This window comes from Phaenicophaeus curvirostris, chromosome 3 (assembly GCF_032191515.1).
Source record: "Phaenicophaeus curvirostris isolate KB17595 chromosome 3, BPBGC_Pcur_1.0, whole genome shotgun sequence".
NCBI classification, from domain to species: domain Eukaryota; kingdom Metazoa; phylum Chordata; class Aves; order Cuculiformes; family Cuculidae; genus Phaenicophaeus; species Phaenicophaeus curvirostris.
This window is the reverse complement of record NC_091394.1, coordinates 19,176,642-19,198,762: the sequence shown is the minus strand read 5'-3', so window position 1 is coordinate 19,198,762 and position 22,121 is coordinate 19,176,642. Positions and strand designations below refer to the sequence as shown.

The window sequence follows — 22,121 nt, the reverse complement described above, 5'->3', positions numbered from 1 at the left end:
ACGGTGAACAAGCCCAAGTCTCTCAACCTGTCCTCATGCAAGGGGTGCTTCGGCCCTGTGATCATCATTGTGGCCCTCCTCTGGACCCGTTCTAACAGCTGCGTATCTTTCCTATGTTGAGGATTCCAGGATCACCTCCCTGATCTTAAGGATCTTTTCCAACCTAAATGATACTATGTTTCTGTAATAGAAACTTTTTCCTGATGCCTTAACTCTTTGCTGTAATAAACTGCTTTGTCTAAAGAGAGCACATAATAAAGTTGTTGGAGAACATACTGTTTTTAATGTCTGTTTCTAGGTTCAATGTCCAAGGCGCTGCTGAATGACAGCCCTGCAGCAGGCCTGCAAACGGATTGTGAAGGCAGCTCCAGAAGGAGGAGCTGGGGGCTGTTGGTCACTGCTGGTGTCGGTGGCACCTTGGTGGCACTTTATGCTGTGGCCACCCCCTTCGTCACCCCAGCTCTGAGGAAAGTGTGCCTGCCCTTTGTTCCAGCAACTTCCACTCAGATCCAGAATGTGCTGAAGATGTTGGAAAACAGAAGCGGCTCCCTAGTTGACATTGGTAGTGGGGATGGCCGTATCGTAAGTTATGGACATTGCCTTTCTTTTATATTGCCTCTCAAAAAAGTGCCAAGTGCTTTATCTGTGGCTGCTGTTATTTTCACATATTTATGAATGTTTTAGTTTTGGCATCCCATTTTATTTGTTTGAGCCTTCTGAAAAGGCTCAAAGCTGAGGAAGTTTTACATTCAGTTTAGGTGTGTAATCCGTATTTTTTTCCTCCAGTCTTACCTGCAGCTTGACAAGATTATGTACAAAATGATAACCTCATTCTGTTGGCTGGATGGAATTGCAGTGCATTCACATGAAAAATGCAGTTGAAGTGTTGGTACTGTGAGTCCCAAAGAGCTGTGATTCCACATGGGTTTATAGATGCAATGCGTGAGGCTGTGAGGTTAAATAGCACTATGCTTTTGCAGCGGCAGCTCTATGCTTATTGTATAAAGGTGATGGAAGAACAAATGAGAATGAGAGATGTGATAGTCTATAAAAATAAAAATCTTGGTGCCTGATTTTTAGGTTTGCACACCTTTGTGCAGTGCTGGCTGCCCCACTTGAAAATAAATGTGGAGAAACTAGAATAACGGCAATGAGAAGTAGTGAGAATCACCAAAGTCAGAGGGGAAAACTGTGCTTTTAGGGCGTTGAATGCCTGTTTATAAAATGTGATAGTGGGTATAGTGGAGAATGCTGTGACTTTCTTTGTAGTTGTGGTGCTTTGTGTACCATTCCCTAACCATCTGCTTCAAGTCGTTTTTAGCAATGCGATAGTGCACTATGTGGGTTTTTGGTAGATAAGTTCTCAAATTCTGTTGTTGTTGTATTTCATGTGAATGAGTCTACTATGTGTCCATGCTGAAAAACTCAGTTTGGAAGTCCAAACGTGTGGAAATGGCTTTAAAGGGATTGTGCCTGAGAAGGATACAGGGAAGAGCATGTAGGTATGAGAGAACTGCAGTTTCTGATGCCCTGTCAGCTCAGCATTCTGGCTATTGACCCTCATCTGAGCCATCTATTTTAACTAGATACTGCATGTTTAATTCTGATTTTGCTTATATATATACACACACACACATACAATCTGTATTTTATTTATTATGTATAAAATATAATATTGGGTATTTTACATATACATATGTGTGTGTGTGTATATATATATATACATATAGTACATATACAGTGACTCGGCTGCTGGACGAGGAAAAGGCTGTGGATGTCGTCTTCCTGGACTTCAGTAAAGCCTTTGACACAGTTTCTCACAGCATTCTGCTTGAGAAACTGTCAGCCTCTGGCCTGGACAGGCACACACTCTCCTGGGTGGAAAACTGGTTGGATGGCCGGGCCCAGAGAGTGGTGGGAAATGGTGTGAAATCCAGCTGGAGGCCAGTGACAAGTGGGGTTCCCCAGGGCTCGGTGCTGGGTCCAGCCCTGTTCAATGTCTTTATCAATGACCTGGATGAAGGCATCGAGTGCACCCTTAGCAAGTTTGCAGACGACACTAAGCTGGGTGGAAGTGTCGATCTGCTGGAGGGTAGGGAGGCTCTGCAAAGGGATCTGAACAGGCTGGACTGCTGGGCAGAGTCCAATGGCATGAGGTTTAACAAGGCCAAATGCCGGGTCCTGCACTTGGGGCACAACAACCCTGTGCAATGCTACAGACTAGGAGAAGTCTGTCTAGAAAGCTGCCTGGAGGAGAGGGACCTGGGGGTGTTGGTTGACAACCGACTGACCATGAGCCAGCAGTGTGCCCAGGTGGCCAAGAAGGCCAATGGCATCTTGGCTTGGATCAGAAACGGCGTGACCAGCAGGTCCAGGGAGGTTATTTTCCCTCTGTACTCGGCACTGGTGAGACCGCTCCTTGAGTATTGTGTTCAGTTCTGGGCCCCTCACCACAAGAAGGATGTTGAGGCTCTGGAGCGAGTCCAGAGAAGAGCAACAAAGCTGGTGAAGGGGCTGGAGAACAGGCCTTATGAGGAGCGGCTGAGAGAGCTGGGGTTGTTTAGCCTGGAGAAGAGGAGGCTGAGGGGAGACCTCATTGCTCTCTACAACTACCTGAAAGGAGGTTGTAGAGAGGAGGTTGCTGGCCTCTTCTCCCAGGTGACAGGGGACAGGAGAAGAGGGAATGGCCTCAAGCTCCGCCAGGGGAGGTTTAGGCTGGACATTAGGAAAAACTTCTTCACAGAAAGGGTCATTGGGCACTGGAAGAGGCTGCCCAGGGAGGTGGTTGATTCACCTTCTCTGGAGGTGTTTAAGGCACGGGTGGACGAGGTGCTGAGGGGCATGGTTTAGTGTTTGATAGGAATGGTTGGACTCGATGATCCGGTGGGTCTCTTCCAACCTGGTGATTCTATGATTCTATATATAAAGTGCCTAAAAGGAGACAGAAGACTACTTGGGGAGACAAGCGTTTGCTTGATGTTGCCTTAATGCATCTGTCCTGAAAAATGTTGAGCTTCTGTTCGGGTGCTTTTAAATATATAGCAGTTACTCAGGTATAATGGGTGGATAAATATAACTATATTTTTATTTCCAAGCATGGTAAAAATGTTGGATTCTTTTAGCATATTTGCAAATGCTGTATGCGTGACGAGAGATGCATTATATTAATGGTGTGAAACACATTGTGTGGGTAATGCTGTTTGAGAACTTCTATTAAGAAATGTGTACTTTTTCCTGATTTCACCTTACCTTTTCTGTAATTCATAGTTCATCAGGCTTTTTCTAATTACAACTTGGCGCCAACCTTTTAAATTATTGCTTGAACTTTAATTCTAGAAACTGGTGTCCTTTTCTATTTTCTTTATCATTTTATTCTTTTTCAAAAAAATCTGTAGGCATTGTTCTTGGTTAACAATTCTAGATCTTAGGGTCTAATTTAAAGGAATGTCTTTAAAAATCTATTTGTTATCTGATTTACCTTTTCCCTTTTAAAGTGATATATGAAGCTTAGTACTGTATGCTGTGCTATACTGTGAGATTTAGGGATAGCATTTTTTTCAAATTTTTAGCCTACTTTTAAATTATTGACCTACGTTTTTTTAAACATACTCATAGGTCAACAAATTACTTTCATACTCTTTCTATTGGTAGGTCTCAACTTATTTGAGAAGCAGTAATGGGTAGGCACTTAAGTGCTCTAATTTTGAGCATTTCTGCTTGTATAATTCACTGTTCTCTTCACGGTCAATTTTATTACTCTAATTCAAAGGTAGTATCATGAATGTGTCAAATTAAACTTCCATGTAAATCATAGACAGCTTTACCCTCTGAATGTTTAAGTGGTTAATTTTTTTTGAATGAATATATCTATTAATTTCAGTGGGTTTGGCCATAATACTAAAATGTAATCTGAGGTTTTGTTCATTATACTACTAACCTGATTGATTTATAAAAGTTCATTCCTTTGATTTATATTGTAAATAAATCTATGTGCTCCTCTTTAGATGAACACACTTTCTCTGTTTCTAAGTGGAAATTAATTTTCTTCCTTGTAGGTGATAGCAGCTGCAAAAAAGGGATTCAAAGCTGTTGGTTATGAATTAAATCCCTGGCTAGTCTGGTACTCCAGATACCGTGCCTGGAGAGATGGAGTACATCAGAATGCCAAATTTTATATTTCAGACTTATGGAAGGTAGGTGGTGAGGTATGTAAGAATGAATCTGGGTTGTTTGACAGACTTCCTTAATTTGGAAATACTTTCTTAAAAGAACCAGGATGCTGACTGTCTGTAAGTGCTGGATTGGGCTTTGAGAAAAGGGATTTTGCCCTCAGAAACTAGACTCTCAGTGCAATACACTGCTCTGCTGGTTTTGTGCTTCAATGAAGCGCTGTTCTTCTCCAGTACTACATCATGCTTGTGCCTGTTGAATGATGTGTATGCTGTAATACCAGGCTTCACTAAGATGATTCTGTGGAGTCAGTAACAGGACTCTTATTCACCTCATGTGCAACATAACAGTCTCATCTGATGTTTCATTAGAAGCATATCGTTTTCTAGCTGTGCAATGTGTTACCTGGTTTTGAGTGTTGCTTTGGGGGAACTTAGGTATATAGGACTGAAATTAAATTTTTAATCATTTGAATCACAATTGCCTCTTTAATGAGATGCACTTTTTGGGATCATATTTATGTGGGCCTCTCTCCTACTACTCCTGTCAAAGTTGTGGGGGTGTTTTGGTTGTTTAGTGTGGTTTTTTTGAGTGGGATTTGATGAGTTTTGTTTATTTATTTTTTTGAAGAATGGCATTTGTCACGGTTAAAGTGGATGCCAGGAGTTTTGGGGGAAAGTGTAAATATACTGTTCTTACCTTGCTCAGAGAGGAGCCTAGGAAAAATTCATGGCACTGAGTGGAAGAACCCAGGCATTGAAATGCCTGGGAAGTTTTTATAGCTAGCTAACATTTAAAAAAGTGGGGGAAAACTTAAAACATACTTAATTTTAACAGACACAGGAGTCGTGAAAAAACTTAGCCATGAGTAAAATAATGTAGGTATTTTCTAAATTAATACTTTCTGTGCTATTAGAATTGATGCTGTATTCTTGGCCAAGCAGTAGAACTTTTCTGCTGTTCAGCAACATAGAATAGTCTTTGTGTGGAAATTTGTATGGCGAAAAGTTGATATGGGATCTGCTTTCTTATTTTTGGTCTAAATTCCTGTTGAAAGGAGTGCAGCTAGAGGAATTGGAGGAAAAGGATGATGAGAATATCTGCAAATATAAATGCTGTGTTCATCAAGACTTGTTCTCGGATTTTATTTTAGGTTTCTTTTTCCCATTACATGAATGTTGTTGTTTTTGGGGTACCTCAAATGGTAAGTTAACTATTTTTGCATTGTTTAATTATTTTATTACTAAGGCATTACATTCATCTGCAAAATGAACCAACCTACAAAATGTCAAAGGTAGTTAGTATTCTGATATTTCATTGTTGCTTAGTCATAGAATCATAGAATGGTTTGAGTTGGAAGGCACCTGTAAAGATCATCTAATTCCATCCCCCTTGCAATGGGCAGGGACACCTTCGACTAGACCAGGCTGCCCAAGGCTTCTTCCAAGCTGGCCTTGAACACCTGCAGGGATGGGGCATCCACAACTTCCCTGGGCAACCTGTGCCAGTGCCTCACCACCCTCAGCGTGAAGAATTTCCTCCTAATGTCTAGTCTAAATCTGCCCCCCTCCAATGTACAGCCATTTCCTCTAGTCCTATCTCTACATGCCTTGCCTCAGCTTCCTTCCTAGGCCCCCTTAGGTACTGGAAGGTCACTATAAGGTCTCCTTGGAGTCTTCTCCAGGTTGAACAACTTCAGCTTTCTCAGCCTGTCCTCATATGGGAGGTGCTCCAGACCTCTGGTCATCTTTGTGGCCACACTTCTTTTGATTCAGCCCAGTCTATGGTTGGCCTTCTGGGCTGTGAGTGTGCGTTGCTGGCTCATGTTGAGCTTCTCATCAACCAACATCCCCAAGTCCTTCTCCACAGGGCATCCGTCAATCACATCATCCCCCATCTCTTATTGAAACTGAGGGTTGCCCCAGCTCAGGTGTAGGACCTTGCACTTGGCCTTGCTGAACATCATGAGGTTTTCTCACAAGCCCACTTCTCCAGCTTGTCTGGGTCCCTCTGGATGGCATCCTGTTCTTCCAGTGTGGCAACTGCGCCACTCAGCTTGGTGTCATCTGCAGACTTGCTGAAGGTGCACTCAGTCTCGCTGTCAATGTCATTGATGTAGATATTAAACATAACTGGTCCCAGTACGGACCCCTGAGGGACACCACTTGTCACGGATCTCCATCTGAACATTGAGCCATTGACCACTACTCTCTGAATTCAACCCTCCAACCAATTTCTTATCCACCAAACAGTGCACCCATCAAATCCATGTCTCTGATTTGAAGAGAGAAAGATGTTGTGGGGGACCATGTCAAAGGTTTTACAGATGTCTGTTAATATCTGTGACAGAACCTGTTGAAGCTCATGGGAGTATGCAGACTGGAGCCCTCAAAATATGTGGTTTTTTGAGAAATATTTTCTGTCCATTAGTTCAGAGCTATAATGAAAACCGCTGTGCTCAAGCTGCCCAAGGGGAAGATAACAGATTGGTTCTTGAAAATTTCGGTTTTGCTTACTGAAAAAAAAAAAGGAATTTCCAGGAAAAGGATGGAAAAAGATATTGTCTACAGGTGATTTTTGGGGATCCTTGTTAGAGGAGAGTACTGAACTTCGCTTATGTTCTCTAAAAACCAAATCACCTCTAATAGGCCAGCAGCTCATATATTGCAGTAAGCTATTGCCCATGTTAGACTGTGAAGGTTTAGGAAGGGAGACAAATACCTCAAGTATAATTGCTAGACTACAAGTCTACTGATTCTTTGCCTTTTAGGAAGGCTTTGTAGCCTGTGTTCATCGTGTCCCTGGGGAAAAATGCATTCTTCAAACCTTGTGTAGAAATTGAGTCACTGCTTTAATGATGTATTCAGTAAATTCAGTGAGATTTGTCGTTCAGCTTGATCTGGTTTTCTTTTTTGACTAGAAATAAGGAAAAAAAATCTTATTAATATTTTCATTTTTGTTTGGAATCTTTTACATAGGTTGAATGCATATGGTGGAATGAAACAGAAATAGCCTATAAATGCTTCTGTATTGTTGCTTCCTCTTTTAAGGCAAGTGTGGGATGAAATGAATGAGGAGCTTTCTGTGGTGCTATACCATGCAACGTAGGCCAATAATATTTCTGTGGTAGTGACAGGAAGGTGCAACAAGAAGCATAATAATGCTTCTGTGTTCTCTGATTTTTCTTTAAAAGCACTGGAATTAAATGCCTGTGTCAGATTACATTTGTAACTCATGTTGGAAACTGAAGTGAAAGCGTATTCCCCGCTCTACTTTTGCGGGTGGCATATTAGTGAGAGCTATGACAGTATTTGTGCTGCAGATGTTGCCAGGTTTGGATGTTATGTGTGCCCTACCTTGAGTTCCGGTAGGGGGCAGTATAAATATTTGAATTTACAATCAGAAATTCTGCAGTTGCTCTGGGCGAAAAAGTGTAGGTTGAAAAAGATATTTCTGTAAGCTACAAATAAATAAATGCCTTGGTAAAATGTGACTAAACCCAGTGGCAATACTGGCTTAACTTTAATAGTATAAAGTGGGATAAATTAGAAACAGCTGTGATAGAATGGGTGGCTATAGGGCTCAGAATAACTTCAGTATACTCAGTAAATAGCAGGCTAAATCCTTCCAATAAAAATACTGCCTGGCAACAGGTCCAAACGTATGAATGTGTTTCCTGATCATTAGTTTGCTTATGCACTTTCAATTTACTTTGGAAGTTGTGAATGCTTAGCCTTCTGAGTGACTAACTTGATTTTTCTAGAAATTTTAATGTGTTTTGTCTTTTTTTACTGAAGACAATAGATTTCTCTAGCTGTTTTTAATAATACTGGCCTGATTTGATGCTGTCACACAGTGCTTATATTTCATATCCAAGATTAGTTTACAGAGGCTGGATTTCTTGATATTCAACAAAGGCTAAGATCTCTCCATCCTTGCAAGCATCTGGGGGAAAGGTGTGTTTGTGAGTCATTGCAGAGAGATTTTTACTTCTTCAAGGTGGGATGACAGAATTCTTTGCAGGTGTTCATGTTCACAGCTTCTGTGTGTTTGGACTGATTATGTACTGTACAAAGGGCTTACTAAACTGTATCTGTCTAGACATACAGAAAACCCCCAGCACTGGCTTGCTATAAAATACAGTGTGATCATAATGCCTAGTGCTACTGAAGAATTTAGCTTAAAAATATTTTCAGCTGTTTGTTTCAAGGATACAAATATTTTTTTCTGAACTATTAATCAAGTTTTCTCACTTAAGCTAATATAGACGTGATGTCATAAATTTTAATAATTACTCATTAAAAGCAGGATATGTGTATATTTATAATATACGTAGCAGTGTAGTCCTTCCTCTTCTGGTGTGTCAGGTCAGTTTGAGATGCCAAAATGGGCTTATTTTTCTCGTTTATTTAAGGAGAGGTTTTAAAGCGGTGTGGATGAAACCAGAACATAGAATGCTTAATGATATTCAGAGGTAACTTTTTGATATATTAGATCTATGACTATAATTTTCCTAAAATATTCCATTGTAAGCTTGAATGTGGCTATAGTAGGATGTTACATCAAAGGTGCACCCTGCATGTATGTGATAGGGGAAGCTATCTGTAGCCCTTGGAAATATATTTTTTTTAGTCAGTCTTGTTTTCTAATGGTGTTTTGGGGTGTTTTTTTTCCATTTTTTGTTTTGTTTTTATTTTTTTTGTGTGTGTCCTTTGTGACTTAAATTTAGCTCTATTTGCTCTAACCTTTTAATATCTACATGCAATGTCACCATATCAAAGTAAGTATATTTTTACATGGAATGCAAGTAACCTGTAGAGCTTGCTGTAATAATTACCCCTGGAGAGAGACATAGTATATGAGAATAAAAAGAATTGCAAATGGGTGTGCGCTGCTCTATTTAAGAATAACATCAAGCTTTTCCAAAGGACAAGCATGGCTAAACCTATAGTTTCTTTTTTTTTTTTTTTTTTTTTTTTAGAACATAATCACTATCTGGGTTGATAAAGAAATTTCTTTGAAGTCTAGATGTGCTAATTAATTTCTTACTTAATCCAGAGCAGAATTTGAAAGTACTTTCTGCTCAGCCAAATACTTTGTCTCCAATGTTTTGCTCTACTCTGAAAGAGTAGTGGTGTTTCCCTTGGCTTTCATACCTGTTCAATTGTTGTGAAGGTATTTGGCATAGTGTTATTTGACATCCTTCTCTCTAAGTTGGAGAGAAACAGATTTAATGGACAGACTGTTGGGTGAATAAGGAATTGATAAGGAAATATCTCCATCGATGACATGGACAATGGGATTGAGGGCACCCTCAGCGCATTTGCAGATGACATCAAGCTGAGTGGTGCAGTTGACATGCCTGAGGGTTGTGATGCCATCCAGAGGGACCTGGACAAGCTTGAGAAGTGGGCCTATGTGAATCTCGTGAGTTTCAACACAGCCAGGTGCAAGGCCCTGCATCTGGGTTGGGATAATCCCAAGCACAAGTACAGGCTGAGAGATGAAGGGATTGAGAGCAACCTTATGGGGGAGGATTTGGGAGTACTGGTAGGTGAAAAGCTGGATGTGAGCCAGCCATGTATGCTTGCAGCCCAGAAATCCTGGGCTGTGTCAAAAGAAGTGGGACCAGCAGGTTGAGGGAGGTTATTCTGCCCTGCCTCTCTACTCCATTCTGTTGAGACCCAGCCTGGGGTACTGTATCCAGCTCTGGAGCCCTCAGCGCAGCAAAGACATGGGCTTGTTGGAGCAGTCCTGGAGCCGGGATACAAAAATGATCGGTGTGATGGAACACCTCTCCTACGAAGACAGACTGAGAGAACTTGGGGTTGTTTAGCCTAGAGAAGAGTCTGGGGCGAACTGATTGTTGCCTTTCAATCTTAAAGAAGGCTTATAAGAAAGATGGGGACAGACTTTAGCAGGGCTTGTTGCGATAGGACAAGGGGTAACGATTTTAAACTAAAAGAGGCTAGATTTAGACTAGATACAAGGAAGAAATTTTTTTCATTGAGGGTGGTGGAATGCTGGAACAAGTTTCCCAGAGTGGTGGTAGAAGCCTCAACCCTGGAAACATTGGAGGTGAGGCTGGACAGGGCTTTGAGCAACCTGATGTAGTTGAAGATGTCTCTGCTCACTGCAGGGACATTGGAGTAGGTGGCCTTTAAAAGTCACTTCCAACCCAAACCACTCTACGAATCTATGTGCTTTTCATACAGCACTGCTGTAGGAACTGACATGCATATGAGAACAGGCTGGAGCCAACAAAGCTCAATTTTAATAGTATTTAACATATCTGTGCTTTGCCATACAGTGACAGCAGAATATTTGCTTTGGATTGTTGACCATATGATATTTTGAGTGTTCTAGGATCTATTTTGGACTTAGGATGGCAGTTATGAGAGGCATTGGCTTTTAAGTATCACATAATAGTTCGTGTGACTTGAGGTGTCATAAATAGCATAAGTTCAGGGGCTAAACTCTTATTCTATACAGGGTAGAATCTCACTGAAGAGAATCATGAATTGGAATATGTGAAGTCATTTCTTAATTTGTGAGGGTTTTTTATCTGAGGGATTATCTACAGTTTTTGATTTTAGAACTTAAAAGTTATGATTTTCTTGATCTCGCCAATTAAAGCACAATAACCATTTTCTGGTTTTAGATATTCTTTATCAATGCATCAAAGCCAAAATGTATATCATGGTTTCCTAAATGTTTTTCCAAAAATTCCTCAATCCTTGGATATCTCTTAAATATTTGAATTAGCTTCTCAAGAGAATGCTTCTGGTTTTTTATTGCTTCTGAAAGCTTTTTATTGTTGTTCAACAGATGCCGCAGTTGGAGAAGAAGCTAGAAGAAGAACTTGAATGTGATACCAGAATCATTGCCTGTCGTTTTCCTTTCCCTAGCTGGATCCCAGATCATACTACTGGAGAGGGAATAGACACTGTGTGGGCCTATGATTTGAAACATTCTAGAGGATGTGAAAGAAAAAACCTGGAAGTTACACCAGAGACAGAATTTTAAACATTAAATTTGTTTTTGTACTGAAACTTTTGGGCTTGACTTCACCTGCTAAAGATAAACATGAACAGAGTCCCAGGGTATGGAGATACATATTCACTAAAATAACTGAAACACATTGGTTATCTGAAAGCACAAAAAGTTTAGCGAAAAGTGTAGTTAAATGGCTTAATGTAGTTAGTAAAAGTTATAAGAATGTTCTATAGAAGTGGAAAACTTTACTATGGAAAATGGGATAAAACATGGTTCACTACTCTTAAGGGGAATATATGTATAAGCTAAAATGCTTAAATTGGTGAACTTAATTTGTGCATCCTTTCTGATTCTACATTGCATTTGTTATTGGTGTTGGAAGTGGTGTGCAAGTGGCTTCTCAAATGAGCCGTGGTTCCCAAATGTCTTCATTATGTATGCCGGTAGGCTAAATGCTGCATAGATCAAACTGGTGAAAATTGAGTTTGGTGATGATACCAATGTTTTACACCTCAGCCTTTAATGTGTGCTTGTTAAAGCTGAATAATGATACAAGCAAATATAACAAATTGTTTGATCATTAACACAAATGCAGCTCTAGTTTATATTAATGTATTTTTATTTAACTTGCTATGTGAAGACAAAATGGCAGAAATGACCTCTTACGGAATACTTATGCGTGCTCAAGACTTTGGATAAGGAATGAGTGAGAGTTGCTCACTTGAATATGTCATGAAGACTTGTCTCTGTTTCCAGTGCTTGTTGGTCTGGATAACCTGGTTAAATTTCATTAGACATCATTTAATTTATAGTTAGACTGGAAGGAAGATTTTCGATCCACGCTTCTTTTTCACCTCTGTTTTCTTATCTTTGAGATCTCAAACTCGCGGCATCACTGCATAGCTTTTCCTTGCAAATGAAGCAAGTTCTCTGTTGTCCTTTTGTTGATACTCTTTTGCAGTGGGGTACTGGCACTGCCATGATCTTTTCCTTTTCTAACATGGTTACAGCACTTTTCTGTTTCGTAGCAGTCTGCTTACTTGGTCTTTCTCTTGGCTCCCAGGTAATATTTGATTGCTTTCACCCATTAGCAGTTAGACGAAGTTCATAGTTAGTCTCTGGCCCCAGTTAACATAAAGACTATGTGACTACATAAGTTTGACAGACTTTTGCATATATGATATCTATAGAATGAAGCTAAAAAGGGCTAAGGAATTGTCACCTGACTTCTAGGCAATCTTACCGCAACTGAAATTAGCTCAGGCCAAGAGAAGTGCTAAGGCCCTGCAATTTCAGCTAAATACAAAGCCTTTTCAGGTGAAGACAAAGTGCATTTTATTAGGCATTGGGAAAACACATTGGCTATACTATAGTGTCTGACTTGAAGCAAAGTCAAGGATTATATATATATATATAAAGTATATATTTGGGATGTATACCCTCCAGTTACACCTGCATCCAGGGTTTTTAAATTTTTTTTTTGCTGGATGGGGAGAAGGATGAAGAATTTTAAAAATACAAATCTACACTGAGGAATTGACATAGAGCAGTTAAATGGTTTTGTCCTAATAACGTATACAAAGCAGGAGAAGAAAGCGGCAAACATATCTGCTCTGTAGTCTGCAAAAGAGAGATTATTTCACCCCCCTGTGACAAGTCATAGCTGTAAATGTGGAGACTATGTGTTGAAGAACACTGATTTTTCGATAAGCTGTCTTTTACAGCTTTTCACTGCAGTGTAATGCAGTGCATCTTGTAAAATTACACTAAACTAAACTCTACCATGATTCAAGTGTTACAATTATTACACAGTGACAGGACAGGGCTACAGTGGCTGAGTTTACTTTAGTATCCCAAGGCCGTAAAACTGGATCCTCAGACAAAGGAAATCTGAAATTATTTCTATTGAAAAAGACTATACAAAGGGAAAATCAGCTAATTAAGCTGAGCCCTTTCCTGAATGATTATAAAGGAGAAGAGTAGGCAAAAGATTCTGATCAAGTGAGTTGTGACTTATCTGCAGTGCTTTCACTAAAGTTAGTTGGCAGGGAATTAATCAGGTATTTACTTTTTCTGCTGTGTTTGACTATGTATTTGTCTTATGAGTTACATTTTGCTTGTTAAAAAGGTAAAACTAAATTTCTCAGTTCTGTCTTGTAAAGGCTTTAGGAAGTGTACTTCTTAGTTATCACCTATTGTTCCAGAAATATTTGTCAAGGAGGGCAAGAGAGACTTAGCGATTTGATGGTCTGAGCTTAAGGAGTGCTAAGTCCCGTCCTTGGAGCAAGGAGAGATTTATGAATGCTTTTAAAGTAAAGTAGATTCTTACTCTGGCTGCTCTACTTCTGGGGCCTGCACTGGGGTAGGCGGGGGTCCGAAGGTTTGGTATTCCTTATTATGTAAGGAAATGTGCTATTATTTCTTGTCTCCATGACTGAAGTGTGAAATGGAAAGCAAACTGCTCTAATTTACAGAGGGGGCTGGGAAAGCATTTTCTTGTCGTATCCTCTATTTCTCTATCACTTATGTTCATTTGATGGTTTACAAGATTAAATACTTATCTGTGACTTCAGTTATCACTGTATGGATTACTATGTTGATACGCTTTCAATTGCTAAGCTAATGTATTATGATTTTGTTGATATATTACTTCAGAGTACAAATTTGTTTCTTCTGAAAACCTGGAAAGCCTTAGAGAACTGGCTTAATCAAATTATAGTGTAGGTCTGAAGCCAAAAGAAGGAAACCCTCGGGCTAAACGTTCTGTTCAATACCAAAGTAATTCAGATACACAGAAAAAACTATAGGTTATCTTTGTTTGTATCTTTTAGTAGAATCACTTGCCTTTTGGGAGTCACTTGTTTGGTTCTTTGCTTGCTCTGCCAGGTCTTCGAAAAAAAAGTTGCTACCTTTCTGAACGAGTAATACTTTCCTGAAATATTGTAGCATTTGATCTGTTTGAAGACTTAGTTCCCTAGGAGTCAGATTTTCAAACTTTTTTTGTGTTGTTGTTTGTTTGGGTTACTTTTTTTTTTTTTGCATTAAGATCCATTATGTTGCCACAGTCTTTGTGATGCAAGATCAGTTGTTGTACCAGTGCAGTGCTTGAGTCCTAAATTCTAGTTTTGTAGTTTTCTGGTTTACGTGAATTGTCTTTCTAGGGAGAAGGAGAGGAGTATGTCTACAAGAGAGCCATCTGATACACAGGTTCCTGAGTATAGCATACTGCATGGTTGTTACAGCTACACAGCAATGTCAGCCAAGTTTGCCCAGATTTGAAACGTACACATATTTTGTGAGTTTTAGGCATTTCTGTATCACTCTGTGTATTGAATTATCCTCTGGAGCCTGATTATATACTGTTGCTTAATCTAATATTGCTCCAAGGAAGTTAATACTCTATCTCTGAGCTGCTGTTTATTTCTGACTCATGAGTTGTAGTCATGTAAGAAGGTACAGAATTATGTTTAAAATAAAGCATCACATTTCACAAGCATGCTGAGGGAGTGTGACCTGTGGGGAAAGAAGTTCCAAAGCTCAGGCTTTGGGAAAATCTTTCACATTTAATGAAGGACACAGCACAGGGGAGTACAGAGATCTCAATTCTGCATAATTTTTTTGAGAACGACTTGAGCTTTGCTTATTTCATGTGTGTATTCTTTAAAAAATCATACCACTATAATACCATTCTACAATCTAAAGGGTAATAAACAGAGGTAGCATTTTGTTTAGCTTTTATATCTTGAGTTATGAGGGAAAGGAGGAAGGGAATTCTATGGCCTAAGTATGGCAGTTTGAACAATTTCAAAAGTAGTATGACAGACTTGGACATCAGCTGTGTATTTCTTATTGGGTAGGGCTGCAATGAGCATTCAATCAGAAATGGATTCATGACTGATACCATTACTCTTGAATAAACACTAATTCTTGGTAGAGTAGATAGAAGCTACTTCTGTAGCTCTACTTTTTGCAATGGTTTACAAATGCTGAAGCATCTTTTCAAGAAAGGACATGAATCATTCAAATTCATGGTTGAAGAGGACAGCCTAGCATCAGATTTGATGCCAATAAATTCTGATTTGAGTGTTGTTTATCTTTCATATTTGCCAAGTTTGCAGTCCTGTAGTTTCACAATGTAGTCCCAACTAGTTTTTCAGAAGTAACATAAGTTTCTTCTAGAAGACTTCTTGAGTTGTTGCTAAGACAGCGTAGCATCTATGTTTGACTTAAAAAACCACCCTTGAGGTAGCTGCAGAATTAATATTTTTATTATTTTTCTTTGTATGATAATCTTTCTATTCATCCATGTGTGCTTTACTGAGGGAGGCATATACATGGATAATTACATTTTTTTCCTTCTTTTTTTTTCTAAATTCTCCCTCTTATTTCAGTTCTTGCTTTTATTTTTGATATTGCCTTTTTACGGTTTGACTATTTAACTTCATAAATTCACTAAGTATTCTCATTTCTTTTAATTTCTTTTTTTTCTGTAAGTAATTGCTTTTTTGCTTTATTTTTCAGCAAGTTTACAACAAGACTAAATATATTAAGGAATGTTCTTTTTCACTCTAACATTTTAACTTATGTTTAACTAAGCTTCTTTATTTATTTAACAGTCTGCATGCTGGCATAACGTGACTTTTGTTTCCAGTAAATGAAAGAAAAACACATCTACCCATATGGTATTTAGACTGAAAAGTAGTCTTGTTCTACAACAATTCTGACTATTTAATGGTTTCAAGTACTTAATTTCACATTTTTATTATATTTCATCACTTGGCATATGAATACAGGCCTTTTATCTGTTTAGTAGTTCTTTGGATTTGGGTTATTTGTTCAGGTGGGACTTTTTCTGATTTCTTTTTGTTTTTATAATGGTGGGCTTTGGTTGAAATGTTGCACTGATATTTTTCCTGTGAATTGAAGTCCTTGAAGAATCCAGTGAACTGCTAGCATTGGTAAAAATTAAGTAGAACTTTCTTACCAGTAAATGTGCAAGGATATTTTTCAGCTTACCGTATATATTGTGGTTTTTAAAAATAAAGTGGGTTTTGAAGATCCATATAAAGCTTGTGGCATAAAATTTTGAGGTGAGCAGAGGTCTTTGCAAGGTCAGAAGAAGTAAATTAATGGCTTTCAACTTGAGGTTTGAGGATGCCATCTGGGGAATCCACAAAAAGTAATTTAAAAAGCAGATCGATAGGTTTCTATTTGCTGTCTGTGGTTGTGTCCTTCCATTGGAAAATTTTAATGTGTCTGAGATAAACATTTGAGAATCCGTTAACTAAAAAATATGGATTTACCTAAGACATTAGCTAAATGGTAGTGAGTTTATCAAAGTGAGGGTTTTTTTTCTTCTCTCTGTTGCTTACTTGGACTGTTGAGTCTTGAACCTTTGCAGTACAGAGATACATAAGCCTCTGTCTCTTCTGGTAAGCATGTAACCTCATTTTGCTATGTAAGAGCAACCACATGTTTCTGGACATTCCCATTTTGTTCTAGTAATTCTAGCTTTTTTATTGATCTGTAATGGATCTGGTTTGAGGATCTAAGTGCTTTTTTTAGGAACTGCTTAAACATGAAATTTAACTTATCAAAACACCTAATGAACTGCTGCTGAAGCCTGTCTAAAAAGCCCATGGATGCTGTGAAACTCCTTAATGGTTTAATGTCTGCAGCTGTCCATGCCAGAACTATGGTTCACATGAGCAGAAATGTCCCCAGCTCTTGCCTATAAGCTCTCTTGATTCTTGATTGAAAATAGAAGTGTGAGGACAGGACACAAAATGAATCATAAAAACTTGAGGATCATTGCATATTCTGGGAGAGAAAAACATGAATGATGTGGGATATAGCTAAAATCTGAGGGGTCTTCTCTGTTGCTGTTACTTTGGCTACTAAGGTTGTTTGCTGTCTTTTTCCCCTCACTGTAAGATTATGTAGCTCTTCTTGAAAGTATACTTCTTTTTATCTTTCCCATTTCTTTTTTAAGCTTTTCAGAGTACCTTTCTCTAAAATTTCTACAGGGACCTTCGTCACCTCTGTTCACATATCTTTTATTGCTTCTTCCCTTTCTTTCAGCACACGTAGAAGCCAAATTTGTACTCTGAACATTTTACGTTCAGTGCATACCTAAGCTTTGTGGGCGTGATCAATACCAATTAAGTTTATTTGCAAGCACAGATCACTCACTGAAGCAATTCTAAAGAGATTTTGAGCAGGAACAGGACAAGCAATGGTCATGACTTCAAAGTACTAATGTTACTTAGTGACAGGGAAGGTAGAGTTTCCTGCCATTAAGGTACTTGTAATTTTAGTTGTCAGTCTGATGTGTCAAGCAAAGCCAGGGAATGAAAGACTATAAGCAAAGCAGCACTGCTGTGTGGTATTGTAAAATAAACTTGTTTTCTAACACTATCATCAGAGGCTGCGTTCTAGTTTCACCTAAATTGTTAAGTACTGTTATTGTTCTGACGAAAAGAGTATGTTGGTGGAAGGATATGATTGGCTGAGCTAATACAACTAGTGATCATCTTGAAGTGCTTTTCTATGGTACTTTCAGGTAATTTCAGATAATTTAATCTTTCCTCTTTCCCAACGAAATTCCTTCACAGTGACCACATTAAGGATTTAAAACAGAAATAACATTTATCACCCGTAGAAGTTAAAGATTAGGAAACAGTTTCTAATATGAAAAAAGTTGCTGGCTTCAACACGTGGGTCTTATTTACCAGAGTGTGTTAAATATAGAACCACTTGGGTGGAAAAGACCTTTGAGACCATCAAGTCCAACCATACCTGTCCACTGCTAAATCATATCCCTAAGCACTTCATATACCTGTCTTTTAAATACCTCCAGGGATGGTGACTCAGTCACTTCCCTGGGCAGCTTGTGCCAGTGCTTGATAACCCTTTCAGTGAAAAAGTTTTTCCTAATGTCCAATCTGAACCTCCCCTGGTCCAACTTGACTCCATTCCCTCTCATCCTGTCCCCTGTCACTTGGGCAAAGAGACCAACACCCACCTCTCTACAACCTCTTTTCAGGTAGTTGTAGATAGTGAAAAGGTCTCCCCTCAGCCTCCTCTTCTCTAGGCTAAACCACCCAAGTTCTCTCAGCTGCTCCTCATAAGACTTGTTCTCCAGTCCCTTCACCACCTTCGCTGCCCTTCTCTGGACACACTCCAGGACCTCAATGTCCTTATTGTAGTGAGGGGCCGAAAACTGAACCCATCATTTGAGGTGCAGCCTCACCAAGGCCAAGTACAGGGGCAGAGTTGCTTCCCTGATCCTGCTGGCCATGCTCTTTCTGAGGCCAAGATGCCATTGGCCTTCTTGCCCACCTGGGCACACTGCTGACTCCTGTTCAGTCAGCTGTAAACCAACACCCCTAGGCCCTTCTTGGCCAGGCAGCTTTCCAGTCACCCTTCCCCAGCCTGTAGTGCCGCATGGCATTGTTGTGTCCCAAGTGCAGGAGTCTTGCACTTGGCCTTGTTGAGCCTCATCCCGTTGGTTTCAGCCTATCGATCCAGCCTGTTCAGATCGTTGTGTATAATGTAGGTCAGATCCGGACTGACTTAATGAATGGTTTAATTTTCTCAGAAGTAGTTAGCACTTTTTGAAAGCCTCCTGGACATGCAATCTGAATTAGTTGTTTGCTTATTCTAATAAAAATGCAGATCAAACAGCAGCACTCTTTGTGTCTACTGCATGAAAATTTGGTAGCCTGAGGAAACCTGGATGCCGCATAGCTGTTTTCTTTGAGTTTGTCTGTACTTTGAGTGATTGTGAACATCACATGACTGGAGTGAGGACTTTTGCCCATTTGAGTGATACTTAACGCTGTGTCTCTACTAAGAACAATTAGAAGTTGAAGTATATCTTTACTCCCTTCCAGGCTACTACCAGTATCTCTCCATTTCTGTGGAAAAAACACAATGTTTTTATTGGACTTAAGTTCTTCTATTACCGTGGTGAGACACTGCTCCCAGCTCGTATTGGATGTGCAGGTCTTTCACTGTTTGAGCTTTTAAATACCAAGGTTGTGAATGATGTGGCTTTCTTGTTAGGGTGCCTCAAGCAGCACTGAACCCAAGGACACTGGAGCTAAAGCTCCACAGCAGGTAACTCAATCAAAGGTATTGGGCTTCACTTTGCTTTTATTGTTGTCAGCAACTTCCTCCTCTTTGCTCACTTCCTCCTGGTCCCCAACCCCAATTCCTCAGGATGTGTTTGTTGGTTTGTAGCTGCTGGTGCAAATGACCAGGTCTACGTCCACTGTCTGTTGCCAGCTCTCTGTAACGACCAGTCTATATAGGGGGCCCCTCATCATAACCATAACACTCCCCACAAACAGTTTTCTGTTCTGGAGAGTTGTCCCTTTCTGAATGACTGCATTATTTCTAGTTTTGTTGTTAGCCTAGTGAGACCTTCCCAGCTTACGTGTCACTGTAAGCAGGCTCAGTTTTATCTTCAGCTGACTCAGTCAAGGGCCTGCCTAAGAAATCCTCATGGTCTCTGAAGATGCTGAAACAAGCAAGTCTGTTTGCTAAAAACTTCCCGCTTTAGTGCGATGGGACACAGCATCAATGTTTCTGCCAGGCTTTTATAAGGACTGCTTTAGTGCTGCTGAATTTGATTTCTTCCCCCAGTTTAGGGACTCTGCAAAGCAAAGGATAAATTCACTCCAGGTCTTCCTCTGCCTAACAGTAGTAGAACATTGTTCTTTCGCTTTACAGTGCTGTTTGTTTCTGGTACAGGCTAGTGATAAACTTGCCTTGACTGGAAGGAAAGACCTAATGCTTTCCTCTTCAGGACGAACTTCAGAGCAAGGCTCTTTAACTGAGGGGCTTCTGCTTTGGAAGGTCACTGAGCGGTACAAACATACTGTACCTGTAGAGATGGGAAGGCTTTCTCTCAAATTTTGATCGCTGATACAGCTGCTGTTTGTTGGGATCACTACTAGGAACATATTTGTTTTCCACCAAGACGAGGCATAATTACCTGTGACCTTGGTTTGTTCATTTGGGTTGATACTCAGTCTGTTAAGGAGGCTTAGAGTAGCATGACTCTCTGTTTGTTTGTGTGTTTGAGGAATGTAAAATACCAAGTTTTGCTCCTTACAGTAGCATAATTTCTTTTATACATGAGTAACAATACCACAATATAGTGATATAATGAAAATCTAAGAGTAGTCTTCTGGCAGTGATGCTCTAGAAGCAGACTAAGCAGAATCTTACTGAATGGGGATTTCTAAGTTGGAGAAACAGACAAGTCTGTTCTCTGTTCAGTAAGCATGTGTTGTTCCTATTAACTTTGAGGGAATTTGTGGTTTGTTTTTTTTTTAAATGCAGGTATAGGAGTCGGCAGTTGGAATGCTAGTTATTAGTTTGCATTCAGCCCTGCTGTAAAATGCAATGTTTATATATCAATATTCATTTTCAAACGGCTACTGAATAGTAAATCTAACAATACTTTCATAGGCTTGACTGGTATTATTTTCAAACTTTGCAGCTGTGAAAACTGAAGCAAAGAGGTAATTTGTTCAAGACCATAGATGTAATCATTGGCAAAGCTGTGGTTAAAATTATCAAGTCCGCAACTGCACATCTGTGTCTGGAAGCGTGTATTTTTAATTGGCTGCTCCTGAGGGTGGCAGTACCTGTTCACTTTCACAACTGATGAAGCCAGAGATACACAGGTCAGATGCTCACATATGGCATTTGGTGCCTTCTTGCTGCTTATAACTGTAAGAGGTAGGACCTACAGAGGTTGTGTCTGTCAGGTTCATGATCTTGGTTTTGTTTTCTTCAGTCTTATCTTTTTATTAGCTGTTAACTATGTTTGATGTCTCAAGGTTACTGCTTTTAACTGCATTTGGATCCTTCCGTCTCTCTATACATGCTACTTTGGAGTAAAACTCATTATTGGTATTGAGGTGTATAACTTTGCATCACGTACTACATCTTGGTCTATTTTTGTGTGAGAGTTGGTCTGGCTTTTCTCTGTTTTGATGATGTCCATTTTTTATGACAAAAAAATTCAGATCTTTGGACAACTCAAATCTGTTGTTAATGTGAGTATTAAATATAAACTGGCTGCAATCTGGTATATGTATTGTGACTTTCACATCTTATTGTTTTACTTGTTTTATATTTTTTTTTTAACCTTTGCACATGATCTGTGTCTTAATTCCCTAATGACATTTCGCTAAATATAAATGAAACTTGATGTTTCTCTTTATGAAGTCACCAGTTTCATCTGTCATGGCCTATGTTAATAAGCCTACATGTTCTTCTTTCTCGCTTTTATTTCTACATTTGTAATTGGGTATAAATGAGATGAACTGAGGGAAAAGCCATTTTTGTTAAGCCTTAATAACTTTTTTCAGCATCAAAAAAGCATGTAAATTTGAATGAAAAAGTTTTTTGTTGGGGTGACTCGTCAACAGCTCTTGCTGTCCTGACAAGCTGGAGCTCATTTTACCCTGACATAACCATCAGATTTAAGTACAGTTACTGTCTCAATTTACAGTGATCAACATGTTATGTACCTCTGCTTGGAAAACAAGCGGATGAAGTTATGAGTGTAATCTTACTAGATTAGTTCCTTTGACTAATTTTTCTAAAAGAGAGGCAACAACTTTATATCATCTCTAGATATGAACAAACCCAAGACAAAATACTTCCTCTACCGTATGTAGGAAAATTTATATTGAGCAATGTACGAACAAATACACTGCCTCCACCATGGCAATGAAATTCCTTATCTATCAGTTAAGGAAACATAGTCAATGTTTGTTGTTCAGAAACAAAGCAGTAAACAGCATTGCTGATTTCTGCCTCTTATAACTGAATTGTGAAAAGCAATCACAGAATCAGACCAGTCTTGCCAAATAAAAATCAATTCAGAACGGGTATACAGAAAAAGCTGCTTGAGACAGTTTCTACACAGCAAC

The 22,121-nt window shown here is 39.3% G+C and overlaps 1 protein-coding gene across 1 annotated transcript; it reads left to right on the top strand.

The window, feature by feature from the left end:
* The first annotated feature begins 257 nt into the window (after positions 1-257).
* Positions 258-12,281, top strand: ATPSCKMT (ATP synthase c subunit lysine N-methyltransferase). Its single transcript, XM_069853486.1, has 4 exons — positions 258-582; positions 4,056-4,193; positions 5,324-5,374; positions 10,999-12,281. Exons 1-4 carry the CDS (start codon positions 304-306, stop codon positions 11,194-11,196), a joined length of 666 nt encoding a protein of 221 aa, XP_069709587.1. The 5' UTR covers positions 258-303; the 3' UTR covers positions 11,197-12,281.
* Positions 12,282-22,121: the final 9,840 nt, after the last annotated feature.

What these genes read in the sequence shown, in the direction of transcription:
- ATPSCKMT (XM_069853486.1), top strand. Translation starts at nt 304, where the DNA reads ATGTCCAAGGCGCTGCTGAATGACAGCCCTGCAGCAGGCCTGCAAACG. An exon ending in ATATTTCAGACTTATGGAAG is followed by an intron (nt 4,194 to 5,323) that starts GTAGGTGGTGAG and finishes ATTTTATTTTAG; the next exon opens with GTTTCTTTTTCCCATTACAT. An exon ending in TTTTTGGGGTACCTCAAATG is followed by an intron (nt 5,375 to 10,998) that starts GTAAGTTAACTA and finishes GTTGTTCAACAG; the next exon opens with ATGCCGCAGTTGGAGAAGAA.